The sequence below is a fragment of the Crocodylus siamensis genome, chromosome 9 (assembly GCF_052110815.1).
Source record: "Crocodylus siamensis isolate JL-2025a chromosome 9, ASM5211081v1, whole genome shotgun sequence".
Lineage (NCBI taxonomy): Eukaryota > Metazoa > Chordata > Crocodylia > Crocodylidae > Crocodylus > Crocodylus siamensis.
In genome coordinates, this window is record NC_143403.1 from 31355916 (window position 1) to 31378786 (window position 22871).

The window sequence follows — 22871 nt, forward strand, 5'->3', positions numbered from 1 at the left end:
CGGGAGGAGTTAGAGACCAAATGCACCTGCTGCCCCAGGGCAGCACTAGGCAGGCTCCAGCACCTCGTGGTGCCAGGGTGCTATTGAAGTCCAGCTGGAAAGTCCTGCTGGATGCAGGCAGTGGGATTCGTGGAGGGGGTCCAGTTTCAAAGGGTTGCTCACCAGGCCCCGAGTTGCTGGCGGATGCTGGGGGTAGGGGAGATCACTTGCAGGTTCCTTGCACGAGGTGGATCTTTCCAGGGGGAGGCAGGGAGGGGTGTCACTCCCAAGCTTTAAGCGGGGTCTGGGGCCGGGGGACACTCCCCAAGTCCGGGGGGATCCAAGTGCCGGGGCCGGCGCTGGAGCGGCGCTGCGCTGAGCTGCAATAGGAGTGGCCAGGGCCGGGGCTGGGCCGGGGCCGCGGAGCAGCAGGTCCCAACTTTTCCGGCGCCCCGAGCCCCGAGCCCCGCGAGCCGCCGGGCTGCGGCTCCGAGCTCCCGGCGCGCAGGTGCCCGCGCACCTTGGCCCCGCGCCGCCCGGGCAGCCCCTGCCTCGCCCGCCCCGCGGCTCCCGGGCTCGGGCGCGCAGAGTGGCTCGGCGGAGCGGGCCCTTCCGTCATCTCCCCCGCCCCGCGCCCCGCGCCCCGCGCTCCCGCCTCAGCTTCTCTTTCTGGATGTTCAAGGCAAGGATGAGCAAACCGCTCCAGCCCGATCGCAGGGTGTCGGCGGTGGCTCCGCTGCAGGACGGCTCCGGGCAGGCGGCGCAGAAGAAGGATGTGGAGCTGATCCTGGTGAAGGAGCAGAACGGGGTGCAGTTCACCAGCAGCAGCCTCCTGCCGCCCGCCGCCAGCCCCCCCTACGGCGCCGGCGCCGGCGCCGGGCAGGACAGAGAGACCTGGGGCAAGAAGATCGATTTCCTCCTCTCCGTCATCGGGTTCGCGGTGGACCTGGCCAACGTCTGGAGGTTCCCCTACCTCTGCTACAAAAATGGAGGGGGTAAGAGCCTCGTTTCCCGGGTCTGTCCCCAGCCCCGATGCCAGCGCCCCGCGGGGGCTGCAGCCACTTCCCAGAGTTTCGCTCCGCGAGGCCGGGGCAGCCCCCTCCCCGCGGCGCGCGGGGCAGCCTGGCTGCAGTCGGGGGCTGCCCTCAATGAGCTCTGACCCATTGCGCCGGGGACCAGGAGCTGCCCCCTCCCGCACAGCACCAGCCACAGCTCCCTGGCTTCCCTGCACCGCAGCGAGCGAGCGAGGTCCGAGTCCCGGCGAGTTCAACTTAGTTGGGAAGAGGCGCAGGCGGCTGCGCGCGGCCGCTCTCGGCCGGCGCCTGAGCCCGCCGCGGGGCCGGGGGAGAGGCAGAGCGCCGGAGGAGCGCTGGGAAGAGCAAGCCAGCACCTGGGAAAGTTGTAGCTTGGGCAGTAAACAGCCTTGATGTGAGCTCTGATTTCCACTCTCCAGTTGGAAGGTGCTTTGTTTTTTCCCAGTGAGCAGAAAAGACGTGTGTGTGTGTGTGTGTCCTACAGAGTTGACAATGACAAAAAAATCCCCCAGGTAATTCCGTTCTATCCAAATTGCCCAACGCATCCCAAGCCAGACTCTAATCCAGCCAGGCCCCTTTCATCCCTGTGCTGTTGGTGATGAAGCCCTGCTGTGGTGGAGTAACACCATCTGGGAGCCAGGCAGGTGCCTGGGGTGCCGACAAATGACACATGGCAAGAACAGACCAGGTCTAGCAGATGGAAGGCTGTTTGTGTGAGCGCTGAATGATAGGGGTGGAAGGATGGCTAGATGGAAAGCATGTACTGTAAGGCAGCTATTTATGTCTTGATGTGGTTGCCTGGTGATAAAGGCTAACGGTTGACAGTTGTAGCATAAAGTCTTCCTTTCCTATGAAAAAAATCTACACTGGGTGGGAAAATCCCTAACAATGTAAACAGCTGAAACTGTTGAACTATGCTTTCAAAATTGTGAGCTGGTCTCCCCTTACTTCTTGTGATGATGTTAGAAGGGCTGGTACCGAAGTACCAAACCTATTGTAATACCACTTTTGAGAAGGATCAGGAAAACTGTCCTCCTGCTAATCTTATAGGAATTGGCCATATGTTCGGCATCAGTACCCTGATTTGGTCCAAATAACTCAGGTATTCCAAAGCATGACAACAACGCACTGCCCTCTTCTAAAGAAACAGGCATGATCCATGTGGCAGAAATAGCAAGAGCACCTGTTCTGAGATTTCTTATTCACGTTGCATCCAGTAAAGAGGTTTCATTGGACTTCCTGAGAGAAAGAGACATATTCCACTATTCGGTTACAGAGTACAAGCAAAAGGTAAAGTCCACTGTGTTCCAGCTCACTTCATTTTTAGTCAGTGATTACAGATCACTTTGATCAGATTCATCACCTGTGTCTCAGTACTTTGCTACTAGTTTAGACAAAGTAAGTAACATATTCTACAGCTTCTTGTGTGTTCTGTTTCCTCCACATTAGTTATTTACTTCCACTTCAGACAGGGGAACTTGGCCATGGCTATCATGATTATTTTCTGGAAAAATGTGTGTGAGAGCAGCTGGTGTGTGCCTGGCTTTTTAGAGCATTCTGGTTATTTGATCAAAAATAAACCTCAGACTACCCTCTGTTTTAGAATTTTTAAAAATTACGTAACTCCAACACTGCCAGTGCATTCCTCCATCAAACATTTTGTTATGGATAGAAGAGCTAGTTCACACTAACATCAGGCAACTTGCAATCATCCACTCAAATATTTTCAGGCCCCCTTCAACATTGTAAAACTAGAATCATAGCCATAATTGAGAGGCCTGAATGATGGGTGATGAAGGCTGAGCTATCAGTCTTCCAGAGGCTGGAGACATTGATTATTATTCATTTTAAGACTGTAGTAGTTGAAACTGTTGGACTTCCCAGGATCCTCCAGCACCCCATCCCCTAAATCTTTCCTTTTGCCTGAAAACATACATAGCATGACAAAACATCCTTGTGACACTTCAAGAAAAAGGGAAGAAAAGATGGGTTGACACTGAAGAGTCTGACCTGCATATGAGCTAAATATCACTTAGACATAACAAGTTACTTGGTATAAACCTGGCTTGACAAGTGGGAAATAAGAGTGCAGAGTATTCTTGCCTGTTGATATCTAGCTGGGCTTATTCTACTACAGTTTTCTCCATGGCATCTGAACGCTTTCCCATTCACCTCTGCCTTGTGTGACACAGGCATTGCTGTTTGTTTAGATTAGTGACTCCCAACCTTTTTTAGAGCCAAGGCACTTTTGTGAATTTAGCAGCACCCCATTTCAAAAACTAACATTTTACAGGTACTCAAACAGGGGAGCAGCCAGGCAGGGAGAGCCTGAGCCTGCCCTTATCGCTTATCTCCTCACACTTGGAGCCTGAGCCTACCCTTATCTCTTTACACTTCCTGCAACACCTTTCCTGCCCTGGCATAGTAGTTGAAAATCACTGGCCTAGATGAAGCTTCTGTAAGCCAGGAGTTGAGCTAGGGACTAAAAGAGAGGCAAACTTGCTTTACTGAATTTTAAGTCAAATCAATTAGCTGCACTTGGACATAGTAGGGTACTCATTTGCCAGATATTTTCCCTGCAGTAGCAGCAGAAGGGAAGAGAAAACATGCAACTCAATACAGAGAAGAGCGGAGGCTGCTAGGTTGCACTCTCATTACTCCATCCCCAGGACACAAGTGTTCTCAAACTTCTTTTCTCAGCCGGTTGCTGTTGCAGAAAGGAACTTTACTAGTACACAAGTGAGCCTTGCTGGCTAAACGTTAATAAAGATTTTGAGGGAGATCATATAATTGCCAGTTTATTTAGCTATATAGATGTCCCAAAAACAGAAGATATCAACAGACAAATAGAATACATGCAACTGAGCTATTAAAGCCTGTTTAGCTAGCGAGGCAGGGGAGCGGTATCAACTTGGATTTCAGGTGTTGAATCAAATTTTCCAAGGCATTTTTAGAAGGAATTTTAAAATAAATTCATTATGGGATTACATCCTCCCTTTTGAGGTGTATAAGGATAATCTAAAAGGACCTGAGTCTTCAAAGGAAAGAGTAAAAGCATTCCTATAGAGGCTGTTATGAGATGCATAAGGTAAACAAACTGAAGAAGCAAGTGCCCCCTCAGAAAGTCCTCCTGCTTTCTGATTGTCTTAGGCATTACTTGTGACTATAGAAGTTGAAGTATTTGGGAAGGAATGTGATTTTTCATGTTGTATTTTCAACAGATTGGTATGAGGCAGTGAACTGCAATAAGTTTCTCATAATGCCCAAACAAAACTCCTAATCAACAAGTTATTTTAACCCTTCTTTGGCTTTTGCTATATTAGTGAAAAGAAAGTTATAGTCCCATTTGAAAAATCTATTATCAGTAAGGTTACATATGGGGAGTCTACTTCAAACAGGAGCATACACGCACATGAAAGATTCAGTCTTAAAAAGTGTCAGAATGAATGTCACTCTGTTCTCTGGGAAGAGTGATTATACGTGTGGCTTATTAAGATTTGTTTGGAATAGCTTAAGGCATTGCCAGTGAAACCTTGCTGTCTTTAGAGCGTTTTTATACTTGTAAAAATTAGAGGTGCACTGATATATATCGGATCAGCACAGATAAAAGGAAAATTAACATTATCGGCTATCGGCTTTTTTTGGCTGGTGTAGCCAGTAATATAATGATAAATATAATATGCCTTCTGGCCAGGGCCCCCAGATACTGCATGCATACACGCAGTCACAGCATGCACATAGCCAGGAATGCAGCTGGGCAGTTCAGAGAGCAGTGCCTTGCAGGTAAGTCTGTGGAAGGGAAGGTGGGTGTGCTGGGGGGTAGATTGAGGTCCCCAAGGTGAGGGAGGAAGTGGGGCAGGGGCTGGGGCACTGCCCAGCTGAGGAGGTGAATGGGACCCTGGGGCTGGGGCGGGAAGTGGGATGGAGCCACAGGCAGCTCATTCAGGGTGTGGATGGTGTGGGGAGGGGGGCAGCTCCCTGCTGCTGTGTGGATCCCTGGGGGAAGCATGGGAAGACATGTACTCTGCCCCCCAATATGTACATGGGGCAGAGGCGGGATGCCTGCAGTGGGCTCAGGGCTCTTCACTCTTGCTGCCTTTGCCCCAGGAGCCATGGACTGACTATGTACCATCTGCCTGCCCAGTGGCAGTGGGGGTGGTGAGTTGTGCCTCCAGCCCTTGCCTCACTTGGCTCTGCTCCTAAAAGCATCCCTGTGCTTAAAAATGGTGGCAACAGTGCTTGAACTAAAACTCATTTGATGAGCTCTAGTTCAAGTGCCCCTGCTGCCATCTTTAAGCGCTGGGACACTGATCCCCTGGACAAGTCACCTATTGCTCTGTCCTGCTGCCCACACCATCTCCAGGGTCCCATTCACTGCCCTGGCTGGGCAGCGTCCCCGGCCCCTGTCCCTGCCTCAGCCTCACACCCTCCCTCGCTGTGGGAGCCTCGATCTCCCTCCCCCCCACACTTCTTCCCTCCCCATACCCCTTCCCCTCCACAGACTTACTTGCAGGGCATTGCTCTCCATGCTGCCTGGCTGTGCTCTTGTAAATCCGTTATCAGATCAGTATCGGCCAAGAAAATCTCTATCAGTGCCCCCTAGTAAAAATTAAATTGGTCTTGATAACAAGACATGAGCATGTGTAGGAAACAGAAAGGAAGTCTGAATATGCACTGTATGCACATCATTCAAAGTTTAATTTTACAGGGATGTGTATATACGTACACACCCAACTCTCATTAGCCAAATCCTTGTGGTCCTTTGTTAGATGACCTCCAGGGGTTTTCCTGAGTAGGAACTATGAGATATGATCATTTGGGGCTAGATTCTGAAGTTCAACAAAAATATTTCATAAGCTTTTTTTAGTTCATTTTAGTCAACAGAGGCAATGTCATATTGTCTGGTTGTAGTTTTATGCATTTATAGCATGTATGTGTATGAGGAAATTCACTGCTATCTAAAAAAAAATTGCTTCTAACTTTACCATATCACAATAAAAAAAAAAACAGATAGAAGAAGCACCACTAAAATGTTAAAAGAAGTAGCTAGAAACATCTGTGTTTTGGGTGTATCCTGCTGAGTGACCCAGTGGGATTTCTGCACAGAGTAGATGGTAGAATGTAACCTTGTGTGAACAACTGCAACTCTCAAAAACAATTCTCAATAAAATAAAATAAAACAAAACAAAAATCTTTAGCACAATTAAAGTTTGAGTGTTCATTTTTACTTCACTTACCTGCTATGATAAATCTTGCCTCTCTCAAAAGATTCAGTAACTAGAAGAACTGCAGTTTCATGTAGGTCAAAGGAAACTTTCACAATAGTGCATATATGCCAGGTCTTATTCTGTTTTCATTGACTACAGTGTCTGTATAGTCTAAACTACATTGCTCAGTACCAGTGTATACACATGAGTAGAAGTAAATACAGATGATAAAATACTGCCATTCCTGGGATACAGACAGGATGATATTCCAGAGTTGGGAGGTACCTAAATGTTTTCATAATAACTTGGTCCAATCAATAGTTATTGTGAATTATTTGTAATTAACTGGCCTTCACAAAACAAAACAAAAAAATACAGCTCTAGGTCAAGCGCTTTCTATAGTAGTCTATTTCTGTGTGTTCAGGAAAGCTGGGTCTTAAAGAGTATGCCACTGGTTAGACATCAAGTATGCCAGTTTCTACTGGTTTCCCCTCTTCACAAATCCTTGATTCTTACTAGAACTCATGTTTTCTGGCAGACTTCTGTCAAGAGAGAGGATTTTTTTTTGTTTTTGTTTTTAACTTAATTCCTGGCTCTTACAGTGTATCTAGGAGAGTGATCATCCATTCCTTAATTATGGAATATCATCACACTCAAAGTCAAGGCTTTGTAATGTTTGACCTCTTACACTTTTCTAGAGTACATGAATTCAGTGGGCTGTTGTCTGAGTTACAAAATAAGACCCTGAAGAGTTTTGGAGTATATCTAAAGCTTCAGAATCACCTTATTTATTTATTTAACTCATTCACTTATAAAATAATTTACACTGATAGTTCAGACTATATACATGAAAGTATCTAAACAGTTGCCAAACTGTATGCTGAGTAATACCAAGGCTGATTAACTAACATGGTCCTTTCAGGGACAGGACAATACTTTGAATTAGTCAATGGAGGCTATTTCTATATAGGCTATCTACTGATACTGACATTTATTTTTATTTAATTTCCCTCAATTTTAAAGACAAAATTTTGAATGAACATTTCCAGGATAAAATAATTATCACTATACAGTACATTTTTCTTTCCAGTCTAACCTGCTTGTAAAGTTGGCCGTGCTCAGACTCTCCTTTAGGAATTATGTCAGATTAGTTATTATATCCTTTTTATACCATAAGAGCCAGTTGAGCTATCCATAAAAATCACAAAAAAGATAAAGATAAATATGTTAAAAGTTCTTTGAACACTATAAAATAAAAGCTCCTTCAAGATGCCTTTTTTCATGTTCTTAGATTGAATTATTTCTGGAAGTGTACCCGTATTTGATTAAAAAAAACTTTAACAATATTGAATACATTTTGGAACAGAAATACATTTCTTCCACTCTTGCTTCATTCTGCATGAAGCCCTGGAGTGTTCTTGTTTTGCTTTTTAAAAAAAATCAGCTTCAAACTAATATTTGTCCATGCCACTAAAGTCCCACTTTGGAGTTTGCCTCCTCAAACAATATGAATTTGAATGCAAACATAGTAGTGTTGATTTCCCAATGTGAGGTATCCACATTTTATTAGCACGTATCATTCCACTGAACTCCCACAGGCCTTAAATGTTAAACCTGTCTTTTGCCTCACTGTGTTCATAAGCTTCTGGTCCCAGTGTTAAGTGGCAGCTTTGGAACAGCTCAGAGAACACCGGGTTGCAGTGATCCCACAGTGCAGTTCCTTCTTTTATCAGAGCCAGATGTCTTTGGCAAGCTTGGCTGTTGTCCTCCTTCCTCATATGCCCACTTCTTTACTCCCTCCCCTCCTCCTGCTGCCTGGTCATCATTTGTCTGGTATACACAGTGCAGCCAGCTCTTCTCCTTAGAGAGCTAGCATACAATAGGAGCCAGCTGCTTCTTGCAATCTCCCTAATGTTTTTCCCCCAGTTGTTCATCAGTCTTGCTGCTTGCTTTGAGACTACTACTGACACGGTCATCCACAATTTCAGTTACAGGTTTCTGTGGCCCTGCATTCTTGTCTGATGCCAACTATATCTGCAGTATGCTTCTTACATCAAATACTTACCCAGTCTCTCTGCCCTTGCTGTAGTAGAGGATATTAGTAGTATCAGATGCACATAACACAAGCAGCCAGCTGATGTTCTCCGAATAGGAAAGCTACATCTCCTGGAGCAGCTTCTAACAGACATTCCCTTGTTGATGTGCAAGTCCAGCAGAGGTTAATGGTACTTAAATGACCTTGTGCTAAATCCTGTACAAGATTATCCTAAGAGCAATGAGAATGAGTAAGACAAGCACAGAATCAGTCCTTTTGGACTAAGAGAGGCTCAAAACCACCTCCTCTCCATATTTTGTTTTCTAGGAATTAGGGGGGGTCATACACTTTATATCCTGATGCAGTAGGCAAGCATTATTCTTAGCAGTAAAAATGCTGAATGGAGTTGAAGGACCATATCAAGCACGATAGGGATTAGAATGCAAATACCTGTTCAGTAGCATTTATTGCAAAATGGTACCAATTTCCAGTGAAAAGTCAGTTCTTTTGGGAATTTAAAAAGGTTTGCTTTTTCTTTTCCTTTTTTAAACCACTTTCTGCTCCTATTGATTCTGCCTGGCAACTGAAGTACAGAAATGCCTTGAGAAATAAGGAGTAAAGGTTTCCTAGTGTACCTGAAGAGGGAAGTTCCAAAAGTCACCTTAGAAATCCTTTTCTTAGAAATATTCCAGCCTAATGAAGCATCTCCAGAATTTCAATGCAGTTTGGCTAAGTTTCCCAATTTTTGGATATTTAACCAAGTGAAGTACCAGACCTTTAAGATTCACCTATTACTAGTCTCACTGATCTCTCTTAAACTCTTTTAAAATCAGTGGGAACTATATAGGCTAGAGAATACCCTTCAGAGGCACAGCTGTAAACAAACCCATTAGGTTGCACCATCTGAAAACCCTTTAAGAGGTGGGTGACTCAAAGAATTCACATTAATTTGCTCATGCTGAGAGGCTTGGTCTATTCTGTTTTTGACCAGTATAGTTATTTTAGTAAAAGAGAAATCCTACCCTTACCTGAAATAGTTCATAGATTCATAGATGGTAGGGTTGGAAGGGACCGCAACAGATCATTGAGTCCGACCCCCTGCCTAGGCAGGAAAGAGTGCTGGGGTCAGGTGGCCCCAGCCAGATGTCTATCCAGCCTTAAAGACCCCCAAGGTAAGGGAGAGAACCACCTCCCTTGGAAGACCATTCCAAATATTTGTCACCCTTACTGTGAAGAATTTTTTCCTGATATCTAGCCTAAACCTGCTCTCTGTCAGTTTGTGATCATAGTACCTTGTTACCCCACAAAGCACCCTGGTGAACAGATTATCTCCAACCCATTGCTGCATCCCCCTAATGAATTTGTAGGCGGCCACAAGATCACCTCTCAGCTTTCCCTTGTGGAGGCTGAAGAGGTCCAGGTCCCTCAGTGTCTCCTCATTGGGCTTGTCCTGTTAGCCCCTAAGCATACGAGTGGCCCTCCTGTGGACCCTCTGGAGTCTGTCAACAACCTCCTTGAAAAATGGCACCCAAAACTGGATGCAGTACTCCAACTGGGATCTGACCAATGCTGCATAGAGGGGAAGTATCACCTCCTTGGATCTATTTGTCATGCATCTGCTGTTGAATGATAACATGCGGTTAGCTTTGCTGATAAACTCATGTTCATTTTGGAGTTCACTATGACTGCAAGATGCCTTTCCTCTTCTGTGCTGCTGAGAGGGTCACTTCCCAGCCAGTAGGTGTGCTGGCTATTTTTGTGCCCTAGGTGCAGCACTCTGCACTTGTCCTTGTACTGCATCCTATTGTGTACTGCCTACTTTTCTAACCTGTTCAGGTCTGCCTGCAATTGTTCCCTACCCTCTGGAGTGTGCACTTCACCCCACAATTTAGTATTGTCTGCAAACTTGGACAGAGTACACTTCACACCCACATCCAAGTCACTGATGAAGATATTGAAGAGTAAAGGTCCAAGGACCGAACCTGCGGGACCCCACTACCCACATCCTTCCAGGTCAATACTGATCCTGGAACTACTACCACTCTCTGGCTGCAACTGCTAAGCCAATTTGCCACACGCTGGACGTGTAAACATTTATGTCACAGTCTCTTTATTTATGAGAATAGGATGAGATACCATATCAAAGGCCTTCCTAAAGTCCAAGAAAACAACATCCACCTCTACTCCTGGATCTAAGCATTTTGTGACCCTGTCATAAAACAAAACCAAATTGACCAGGCATGATCTACCTGCTACAAATCTATGCTGGTTGTCCTGCCACATTATTTTTCCCACTGAACTCCCACAAATATGATCCTTCATAATCTTTTCAAAGACCTTTCCAAGGATGGAGGTGAGATTGACTGGCCTATAATTACTCGGATCCTCCTTCCTCCCCTTCTTGAAAATAGGGACCACATTGGCCCCTTTCCAGTACTCCGGGACCTGACCCGAATGCCACGAGCACTCAGACAGCCGTGCCAGTGGTTCTGCTATGACACCAGCCAATTCCTTCAGTGTCCTTGGATGCAGCTCATCTGGGCCTGCTGACTTGAACACATCCAGTCTATCCAAGTGATTCTGCACCAAGTCAGCTGGTGACAGTTGGTGGGCTGGTGTCCCTCTGCTACCCATGTAAGAACCCATTAGGAGACTTCTCTTGACCCCTGTTCAAGAACACCAAGGCAAAAAAACTTATTGAATAGCTCAGCCCTGTCTGTCACTAATTGCTCCTTCTTGTTCAGTAGGGGTCCTATGTTGCCCTGTGCCTTCCTTTTACTCCCTACATACCTAAAAAAAGACTTTTTGTTGTCTTTAATTTGTGTTGCCAGCCTCAGCTCTTTAGTTGCTTTGGCCTTTCTTACTGCCTTTCTGCAAAGTGTGGGCCAAGTAAGTATACTCCTCCTTGATAGCTTCCCCCTGCTTCCACCGCCTATATGCCTTCTTTTTTGCCCTTAGGCTCCCCAGGATTTCCCTGTTTAGCCAAGGAAGTTTTTTAGCTCCTTTCCCCCTTTTCCCTTGTACCGGGACAGTTTCCCTCTGTGCCCGAAGGATCGCTTCCTTTAGGAATGATCACCCTTTCTCGACTCCCATCTCACCAATACTGTTCTCCCGCAGTGTGTCATTGACTAGACTCCTAAGCACACTGAAGTTAGCCTTCCTAAAGTCAAGCACTTATCAAGTTATAGCAAGACAATGTAGTGCTATACAGAAATATCAGCATAAAGTGGTCAACTATACTTTTTTCCATACCTCTATAACTATAAAGCAATAGGGGGAGAAAAGGGGACAGGGAGAACTGTGTTGCTTAGATCCAGTAAAAATTATTAACATAAAACTGAATATCAATCCAGACCACTTGCTGTGAATTTAAATGGAGGAAAATGTTTCAAAGTGTTTGAAGCTGCCTTAAGAACACTCATCCTTTAATGAGCCAGTATCGAATAGATGATATTTTCAACCTTCCACTCCTTGGTTGTGAACACATCTTATACTACCACTACTAGTACCTTTGCCCCAAGTGTATTGTCTGCTTAAAACCAGAAAAAAACAGAAGACAAAGTAAGTTACAGCAAAGTAAGACTTTCCAATATCTATCTCTATTGTAAATCATTCTATTTATATAGCTAGGAATATTAGATGCACTTGGATCTATTTTCTCTGAACAGCATGGAAAAAATAACTTTCTTGTTACCCACAAGCTTATGCACATTCCCCTACAAATTTTTTAATTACACTGAAGAGATGAGAGTGTATGTTTTTAAGCCCAATGTCTCATGATTTTTAGAGTGAAAAGGACTCTGTCCAGTTAAAATACTGGGAGTCTTCCCTTCCCAGTAATACAAGGCTCCCATTATTACACCTTCATGGTCATAAAATAATGGGCCTTTAATCTGTCACTAGTCATCACTCAATACATGGGGTCTTTCATTTCAGAATTACATTTCTTCTTGGACATGAGGCAAGCTGGGACTTCCACTTTTGGAAATGAAAAGGGAAAAAACTTCTGCTGGAGAGTTTTAGCTGAGACAGATTATATACAGGCTCCAGGAATGGAATCTAAGGATGCCTGTGTTGTAATAAAGATTTTACTTGTTCTTTCTCATGACATTTGGCACCATGTCATTAATATTGTTCACATATCAGCCACCTCTCTCTGGTCTGCCTAGTCAAAATTCCCTTTTCCAACCCAAGCATTGGACTAGGAACTTATAAATTCTCCTTTTTTCCTTTTCCCAAACTAGAAATGTGGTCATATCACTCTTAACTCGGTTGCTGCTTAATAGGCACTGTGAACCTGTAATTTCATGGTTCTATGCTACCTAATCTCCAGAGGTGCCAAGCCTTTGCCACCATCCCCCAGTGTAACCATTAGATCGATAATGGTGGTACAACTGAACATTTAGGCTACTCATGTACCTGAAAATGGGATTTAGCTGCTGAGTTTTAGGTACTCACATTTGAAGCCTTTGGCCTTAGTCCTTAAGCAGTAATACCAGACCTTAAAACAAAAGTCTATATTATGGTACATTATAGTTTTGTTAGCTAGTTATAGGTTATGCTGTGAAGGTTGTAGATGAGGAATTCTGAACAACGTGTTTGAATCAGCGTGGTTCACTTTTTCATTTTAGCTTTTCTTCATCCTTTTTATCTTCTGAAGTATAGAAACATGACAGTACAATACTCCATGCTAATGTTTAAGTTTTATAGTTCAGAAAGTGAAACTGTCTGTATCAAAGGCTGATTACATAAGTTATGCATTTTGCATGTCTGTCATTTTCATACAAAAGGCATGACAGTGTTTCCCGCGTATAGAATTCCACGATACAAAAAGACAGTACAAAATTCACAAGTCAGACAGGAATCGAGAGTTAATTGTTTTTTAATCACTCTATAAACTCTTCTCTGGGATCAGAGTTCTGACTGTTAGTGAAGGAGCAAATAAAGCTGCTTTCATTGTTACCTAAGCCTTTCAATAGAAAATATTAATTTCCAGTGCTACCATTCAGTTTCTAAATGTTTATGAACACAAGCATTCACTTAAAAATATAGGTAACTGCTGTATATTATATATTAACTGGTTTAATATTGTGTAAATATTACAATTGTTCAAGTACTTAAAGTAATTTAACATGTGTAAAATCAGGATCTGTCACTCCCAGACTGCTATTATTAGCCTACTCAACTATAAAGCCTCTCAGCCTTCTCTGTTATAAACTCTTTCCCCAGTACATGCATGTCATATTAGCATAACAAAGAAACCTAGATCACAAGAGAACTGCATCAGTTTGATCCTGACCCATTAAAGTCAAGGGGAGTTTTAATGTGATTTCCAATTTTTACTGATCAGATCTGGGGGGGCGGGAATCTCTCTCAATCTCTAAACATCGAAATCAGGAGTGGGTTAATGAAAAGAATCATGTCTTGCTGCAGTGTTGGGTAACTTGAAAAACAGTGTTTCAGTGGTTTTGTGGCATTGATGTGCTGGGGCATTCCTGTTAGGTAATTATAAAAATGCATTTTTACATGACCCTGAAGAATTGTGGGAGCTCTGAGGAGCCAGTTTTCTGATCCAGCACTGCCATAGAAAAATGCCCCTATGTCACTGTCTGCATAACATAAAGAAGGTGTTATTTTGCATGTGAAGAATTAATCAGAGATTTGCTTGTGGGGTAATGGCATGACTGCTAAGGAGAAAACACCAGTCAAATGCCAGAAAATGGGCAGGCCCTATCTGATATACCACTCTGTAGAATAGGAGATAACAAACCCAAATTTTTTCAGACCACAAGATGGAGCAGTAAAACCTTATAAAGAGATAATTAATCTAAAGGTAATGCACTGTATTTAAAGAAAAGGAGATTAGGAGGAGTCATAAGACAAAAGATACCTCTCAGCTTCTAGACTCAGAAGGTGTCTAGTAATGAAAATATTCTTTCACAGTTAGCTCTTTTTTGTTGTATCTGCTGACTATCTTCATATATTAGAAAGTTCTAAGAATACCACTTTTCACTTTTGCCTAATTGCTCCAGTAACTAGATTTCTCAGTAGTAAACTGAGCTGGAAAGCCTTGCATTAATGATCTGTGAATTGCTTAAATTAACCCAAACATTTAAAATAAAGCAAAAAGGAATGAAATGGGATGGGATTATTTCTAAAATGTGTTTGAAATCCAGAAGGTTATTTTTGCTAAGCTGCAGAACAGTATTACTTTTGGAAATAAAGCAGTACTGTTTAATATGCCTACTGCTTTCCTAGGGCACAGAACCATGATTTTTGTAGTTTTCAGTTTTAAAACTTGAGTCTACCTGTTACCACTCCGAACATCCTTTTCTGTTTGAAGATGTCAGTTTTTTTCAAAGAGTTAGGAATACAAGTTAGATACATGCTTTGATGAGAGAGAATAGTATTGAGGTATTTGTAGTGTTAGAAAGTTATGGTCAAATGCTAATAAAAACACAAGGATCATAAATTAATACAACATTGTTACATGACTTTTTCTTTAAGACATAAGGCTGGAAAATGTGCATGGATGTTCAAAGAGACTGATTCCATGAGCAGCTGAAAGCTCTTGTGCTGCACTGTTAAGGGATTAGTAATGACACCAGGGCAGAACTAGCTTTATATGGGTATCTTATTTATAAGATTGATGGAGAACTCAGAAATCTTATGTGGTGTGGGATGCATTTTTCTCTCATCCAAAGGGAAAGATGTATGTGGAATGAAAGGTTCAGGGTAAATGAGATCATTAGGGAGATGCTGGAGAAAACAGGAGCACTCCAGGATTTTGGTTTTGGGAAAAGTTTTTAGTTTGTTCCTTGTCTGGTAGCTTGTTACTCATACATGCGTAGGTTTGTATCATTAGAATAAAACTCAATAGATCTGTAAAATCCCAAGGGAGAACTCTTGGCCCCATTGAAGTCAATGGAAGTTTTTCCATTGACGTCAGTACAGCCAGAATTTCGACCCAAGTAACTGACTTGGATCTCTTAAAGACGTTTGAGCAGACAGAATTCCCAAGTGTAGTTATACAAGAGGAGAAACAAAGTAAGGCAATAGAAAAATCTGCAGATTGTGATGACACAGAAGATTTTTACAGAATAGCAGCTGGTCTTCCTCAGTGCTACAACCTGTATATAATGAGCAGAGTGTTACACTTGGTTCTCCTTAAAGAACCAAGATTTTCTTTGTAAAAGACAAATCATGTCCTATGCAGGGCACCTGTGCATTCCCTCCTTCTTCTTGCAGGGGCTATTGTTATAAGAGGTCACAGCAGGACAAGAAGAACAACCTCAAAGTGACTGTGATTCCCATACCTCTTACAGATGAGTGTGGCATGCATGGAGTTTTAACCCTTGTCTCTACCCTCCTAATGTGACAGTCAGCACAGTTGAGCTAGTGTAAAGTGAAATAAACAGTGAGGTATACATTACTCTTCTGGCAGTTTCATGTTGATTAGGTGAGAATTTCCGCTTTCATTTCAATCTAGAATGAACTTTCTAGCTCTCACAAATGCAGAAAAATATGAAGAACATCCTAAAGATTCAGAAGCTCAAAAGGCAAATAGAAGCCCAAGGATTTATTAAAAACCTGTAATTTTGAGCCAATGTAAATGATTGGAGAGGAAGGGGAGATTCATATGTTTTGGCTATTCAGAGTTGGTAGTACTGGGTATAGAGCTGGCACTGATTACTCCCATCCCTGAAACAAATAGGGGGACTCAAAGATCAGGCTGTGCTGAGTCACTGCTGATCCCTCCTCATTGCTCCTCACAAAGGGCTTATGACAAGTCACTATGTAACCCTCAATTAATGGATTTGGGTATTTCAGAGTTAGCTTAATCTTTTGCCCCCCTATTTTGTCATTAGGCATGATAAAATTATAAGTAGCAAACAAGAAGAAGAATACAAAAGAAATATCTTTTTATTGCTGTATGAGTAAAAACAGTTCAGGCCAAACTGAATTACTGCAATATCTGTGCATTTTGCCACATTTTTCCATGACAAGACTTTAGTTTGGATGAACCAAGAAATATTTTGCTTCCAAGTTTTAATGGACCTCTGTTTCATTTTACCAGTGAGTTATTTTCAGTTTTATATATCATTTCAAGCTAGGAGGCCTCAGATACAGTGGCAGTGATAGAATGAGTACAGAGGAGTTTGGACTGTGGAGGAACTGAAAGGTGCCTGTAGATGTGTGGGGATGCTGCTCTGAAGCACTGTAATTACAATGTGATTAATCAAGTTTGCTAGAGCATGATAATTAGCGCACTCCAGCAGCCTCCTCATCTCTTGTGGTCAGCATCCCTAAGCTTCAAACTAGCAGCAGAGGCGCTTTAGCTAATGCTCATTGAACTCTGTTTTGAAGCACAGGATGCTGAATACATGAGATTCTGCAGGTGCTCTCAGAGCCACTTTAGTTAAAGGCTCTCCCCCCACCCCCGAGTACATGTAGAGATGGCACTAGATTCTAAGTTTGTTGCTTGTGGACTATTAAATTAAAATAATGGGGGGGGAAGGGGGGAGGACCTTCCTGTCTTTTAACTCTAACCTTTCTGTGAGGGGGGAGTTTCAGAACCAGTGAAGCCCTTGTCCAGGCCGCTCCACTGCATCAGCCAGTGCAGTCAAGCTGCTGTAAGAATATCAGAGTTTGCTTGGGGACACAGTGCTCCTGGGATGATTCCAGGGATGTTGCAGGTTACACATTTTGTTTGAGGCAACTGTCACAAGAGAAGCAACAAGGGCAACATCTTTTGACTCTTTTGTACTGCATTTTAAACACTGCCAGAGGGGCACATTGAGAAAAAATAAAAGGCTTTTTGAAGTTTTCCATGTGTTGGGATTTTTTTTTTTAATCTACACATATTTTTGTTACTTTCTCTTTAATAGAAAGGTGAGTAGGAAAGGTTACCAGAACAATTTAATTTAAAAATCATAAAGTGATTTGAGACAGATGTTTTGCAGCTAATGAGAGTATTTATATTATTAAAGGCAATTTAAGCAATAGCGGCCATTGATGTAACAGTAACTTCACCACCAACATAATCATTTATTTAAATTGTTGGAACCAGGGCCAGTATCTAAACAAATTGTATATGTCCTAGTGTGCCTCATCTTAATAAGGTATTGGAATGAAATCTACAATTATTGCAAAGCTCAGAACCCATAAAACACATGAAAATAGTAATTAAACTAAATATTCTGCTGGCAAAGTAGCTTGGCTTTGGTATGAGTATTTAGGGACAGATTTTTAACCCTGTATACTCATTTGATTTCTAAGTGGAAAAAGTTAGTATTGCCTCTACTAGACAGTACTGTATGAATATTCACAGTACTTGTCTGGAACATGTTACAAACTGATACGAAGAAAGCTTCATTTATGACTGTAAACATAAAAGCACATTTATTTCCTGGAATTTTTGTAGTTACAGAATTATAACTTTCCTATGCTACTGAGAGAGACTATATCCTTTGATAACATGAACTTTCAGGATTCTGTTGGGCAAGAGATGGTTTGTAAAGGTTAAGATAGTACAGCTAGAGCTCTAAAACCCTGAGGGGATGGCAAATATTTTGTTTTGGTCATTTAGTCCAAAAATGGACGTAAGGCTTAAAATAGTGTTAGTCACCAAATAGTAGGACAAGTTTTAAGTGTACCTCAAGATGTTTATACTTGAGTTTTCTCTAGCAGAACTTTGAAGCATTTACCTCCTATTGGTTTATACATTAATCCTCTTGAAAGCTGCTTGGCACTTGTCTTGAGTTGATTTAAGATGTCTTAAGCACTTGGCTTCACCTTGGCACAGTTATGAATTTCATGCTGCCTAAAAATGGGTAGTGTGTCCTCTCCAGAGGGTGCTTACCTTTGGGGTTGTTTTTGTTTTGACATATAATTAAAGGCAGCTTGAAAAAAGCAGACTCTAAATGTGACTTTGTGTGGGAACAAGAAACTATATTATTCTGTTACTTTTGCAGAATGCTACAGTATGAAAGAGCATTCTCGCAGAAGCACAGTTCTGCATGGCAGTAGACACTATATATAGGGCCAAATCTAACTGCCCTGCACCACAGCTTCAAACTTCTGTGGGAAGAAGGGCCCACACCCATCTCATCTTTTATCAATGAATGGGCTTATTTTTAGTGGGATTCTACAGGGGCTCGTACTAGGCGATATGCTATTTGATATGTTCATTAATGACTTGGAAGTGAATATACAACCTCTGCTAATAAAATTTATGGATGACAAAAACCTGGTAGAATGGAGACTTATAACACAGAATAATCATACAGAACAATTGGGATCACTGGGTAATCTGGGCTGACTCAAAATACAAAAAAGGTAGTCAGAGGGAAAACATTACAGGCTGCTTGGACAGAATGGAGGACTGTATCCTGGAATGCAGTGATTCAAAATAACTAGTGGTCACAGTGGACTAGCAACTCCACCTGCACAGCTAAAAGCTGTAGCAGAACGGGCTCAGTGAAGTACCACTCAGACACACAAGCAGCAGTGAGCAGGAGTAGAGAGCAGATGTTACTTCTGATATTTAGCTTTGAATAGTGTGTGTAGTTTGGGTATCCACAGTTTTAAAAAAAGTGTACTGAAAAAAAGAAGAGGATGAAATGAAAAAAGCTATAAGAATGATTCAGGGGCAGAGAAAACTTTTAACAATAAGAGATTTTAAAAGTCCACTTTTTAACATTAGCAACCTGAAAGAAGTAACTTGACTGAGATAATTGAGAGGTGACTTGATTTTTACAAGGAGAAAATACTGGAAACTAAATAACTCAGACTAGCACAGAAAAGTATAGTGAAAATCAATGGCCAAAATCTGAAGCTAGATAAAATTTGAAATAGAAACAGGACGCAAATATTCAACAGTGAGGGTGATTAACCATTGGAACAACCTACCGAAGGAAAATCCATCTCTATATGAAGGCTGGATAATTTACTTTGAAATATGTTCTAGCCAGAGACAAGTTTTTGGGATCAATACAGGGGTAACTATGTTAAGTAGGCCCATGACTAACAGAACAGATAAGACAATCTAATGGTATCTTCTGATTTTAATTTCTGTGAATTTTTAATTAATTAATGAATAACCATGTGTAAAAGGCAGGCCATCATTTGCAAGACAGAATCCCAAGAGCCTTCTCGATGGTTAGGAGAACCCCTTAGACTGAGGCCTACTCAGAAAGCATTCACTCCAGAAGGTTTCAGCTACAGTGTGGTTCCTCTAGCCCTGGCATCCTCAGGCATGCTATATTTTGGCCTGTGCAACTAGGTAACATATTTAAATTTTTTCATGCCATCAAAAGCCCTCCTAGTAACACGGACATTCTGACAAGGGCAATTCAAAACATATGTTTAACCTCATCAAGAAAAGGGAGGCATTAGCGCAAATAGCATCACTTGGATATAATTTAACTGTAACAAGGTAGGATTTTGGCTCAGGTTTGATCTAACACTTCTTGTGAACTTAAGGATAGGACACCTAGTCATTTTAATGGAAACAGAATTTTGTCACGGATAAGTGTTTTTGAAAACTTGATTGCTAATAGGTACACTTTGGTGTGATAAGATACATACCAGTGACCACTACCCTGTCATTTTTATGTGGCATTTAATTTTGTTTCTCCTGACATATTAGTGTCTATAGTGGGCAAGAGTCACTTGTATTAAAAAGCTATATTAGCATTTGGGATATGTAAGCAGTTCTGACAACTTCACTTTAAATGATTCCAACCAAATGTTCAGATGTTTAAAGAATTTGCTCCATAAAAACGGTGCCTCTCATGAACTGGGTGAAAAACCCTCAGCCCTCTTTCTGGTCACACCCACATGAAAATACCATAAGAAATACCACCAAGGAAACAGAGCATTCTGGACAGAAGAGAGAGAACTTGATATTAGACTAAAATGTGGTAGTTTACCATAGTTTGCTTGGTATGTTTAGCACATCAAAAGTAAGATTGGGAGGTGACATAATTATAGTGTTTAAGTACTTACACAGGGAGAAAATAGGTGGTATTAAAGGTCTCTTTAATTTAGTGAAGAAAGATATGATGAGCCAACTGTTAGAAGTAACAGCCAGCCAAATAAAATAAAAACTTCAAAATAAAAGTAACACGTTTTTAACAGTGAGAGTGATTGACCATTGGAAACCACTCCAAGGGAAGTAGCACATTCTCCGTCTCATGATATCTTCCAAATCAAGACTTGATGCTGTGTCAAGAAATGTGTCACAAGTTATTAGCCTCAGTATGGATGTAACTGTGAGAAATTGAATAGCCTATGATATGCAGGCTATCAACTCAAAAGATTTGATACATTTGGGGTGTTTATGAATCTAGGAATAGTGCAAATATTCAATCAAGTTTCCTATAAGGTGAGAGAAACAACTATAAACTAATAGGAGTTTCCATATGATTGACAGAGGGGGAGAACTATAACTAACATGCTGTTTCTGAAATAAAACAATGTTGTTGCCCCCTTCATTCTTGCACCAAAATGAACTCCTCTTTTTTTAATGGAACAGGACAAAGAAAATAATGAACTGACTTTTCCCTTAGCTACCTCCTGTCCCTCAAAGAAAGAAAATTCCATCACCTATCAAGAGCTAGCTGCTGGCTATTTTTTAAGCTTGGCAGCTAGTTACACCTAGCTACCATGATCCATTGAATGACTAGATGGAAAACAGCTCACTTTTGTTCTAGTTATTCTATTTTAGTCATTAAGTATTTCTTATTCAATCAGAAACAAAATCTTATTTTTATACTAAACAACATGCTCTCTGCAGCTTTGAAAATCATTTTATCCTTTTAAAACCATATATTACACAGAGGGCACAGAAAGGCTTCCTGCAATTATTTCTCTAACCTTATCCAGCCATACCCCTAAACCAACAACAAAGACAAAAGAATCCCAACAAAAACTTCAGCTAATATCACCACACTAGTCATCTCTGTTTGGTCCTGATCCTCTTCCTGAATTGTCTGTTTTCTGAAACCCATTATGTTTTACACTTCGACTGTTCTTTAATTTCCTGCAGAACCACAAGGGTCTTTGCTGCCCTTTTGTCTTTTTCTATGATTATTTTAAAATTACACACTATTGTAAAATGTGATCCTTCCATTAATTTATGTAAATACAACCCTAGTCAATGACTTAGGTATTACTTACAAATGAATCATGCTGCTCTGAGTGGCTGGGTATATTTAACTTTCTTTAATTTGTTCAAAATAGCTACTGATGGGTCTCTTTAGCTCGTTACTCTTGCAACAGCAAGCAGAGGAGATGATTGGGGCATATGGAGAAGCAGAGGCAACACTTTTTGTTACTATCCAGTCACCAGAGTTTTAAAATAGACCCATTTTTAAATAATGTGGCAGTGACAAATGAGCAATTCAGGATACAAAATCTAGGTTTTGGCAGACATCAGGCAGTAAATTGTTCTGGACCCTTTTGGAGACTTCCATCTTTTGAATAAAGGAGGCTGACAATAATTGGGATCATGGAGAAAGCGCTGACCCAAAACCAAAGATGAATTGTCTCTAAAGTGGGTACGTCTACATGTGAGCTTTACTAGGCAGTAGACTAATTTGCTGCACAGTAAAGTGTCACCATCTACATGTGTGCAGTAATTAGGCCAGTGTAGACTAATTTACTGTACCATCAGATAGTCCCGTCAGACACAAGTACTATCCAATGGCAGAGTAAATTTCTGCACTTAAATGCACATGTAGACAGTGATGTCCAGATTAGTTTACTCTGGCTTAAAGTGCTCCAGAGTTTATTCAGACTCATTAATTGCATGTGTAGATGCAAGTATGAGCAGAGTCAGAGGTGGTAGTAGAATGTATGTGAATAAGTGCTTTTTCCAGCTGTGTTACGGCATTACAGTTTAATTCCACTAATCATAAGTGAAAGAATTCTTCCTGCAAAAATCTTCAACATTCTTAAGAGTTTTATTGTTAGAATTGGTGTTAGAAAGCAATTGCTAAAATGTTTATAAGTATAATAGTGTAAACCATTTTCAGCAAAATATTACACTTGGCTACTGTAATACAATGCTGTCTGTACTTAACATCAATCTTCAGAAAGCTGCTGCTAAAGTAGTTTCCTTGACTTGTCACCTATTCACTCCCTTCATTGCATCTCTGGCTTTCCATTCACTGTTTCAAGCAAAATCTTCTTTGTCTTCCCCTCAGCATCAGGCATGACTTGGATCCACCCATCCTAGCTGCTCCATATATCAAATGGTGCAATCACTTTACAGCATTTTCACTCTTCACACTTCACTGTAGCCTGCTGCTTCTTCGAAGAAAAATCCAACCAAACCACAAGCAAATGTTTCATTCTATTAATTGTTTCTGACCTGTTAATATTGCTTTGAATATTCACAGCTTGAAAAACATCAAGCAGTACTGGTTCGACACAGAGGGCGTGCCTACATGAGATGCTTACTGTGAAGTAAAAATGTCTAATTGTGAGTAAATTTGCTACCTGCAAATGCAGGTAGAAAAATTAACTGTGATTAGTTACTACACAATTATGGATGTGTAGATGCAACTCAGGGGCAAGTTTGCTTCTGGGCCAGCCCTGCCACAAGGGAGC

General features: G+C 41.7%; 1 protein-coding gene across 1 annotated transcript in view; it reads left to right on the forward strand.

Moving 5' to 3' along the window:
* Positions 1–438: 438 nt before the first annotated feature.
* Positions 439–22871, forward strand: part of SLC6A2 (solute carrier family 6 member 2) — a 124551-nt gene continuing 102118 nt past the window's right edge. Inside the window, exon 1 of the mRNA XM_090063038.1 lies at positions 439–974. Coding sequence (XP_089919164.1) covers positions 653–974 — 322 coding nt within the window. The 5' untranslated portion in view covers positions 439–652. The remainder of the gene's footprint in view (positions 975–22871) is intronic.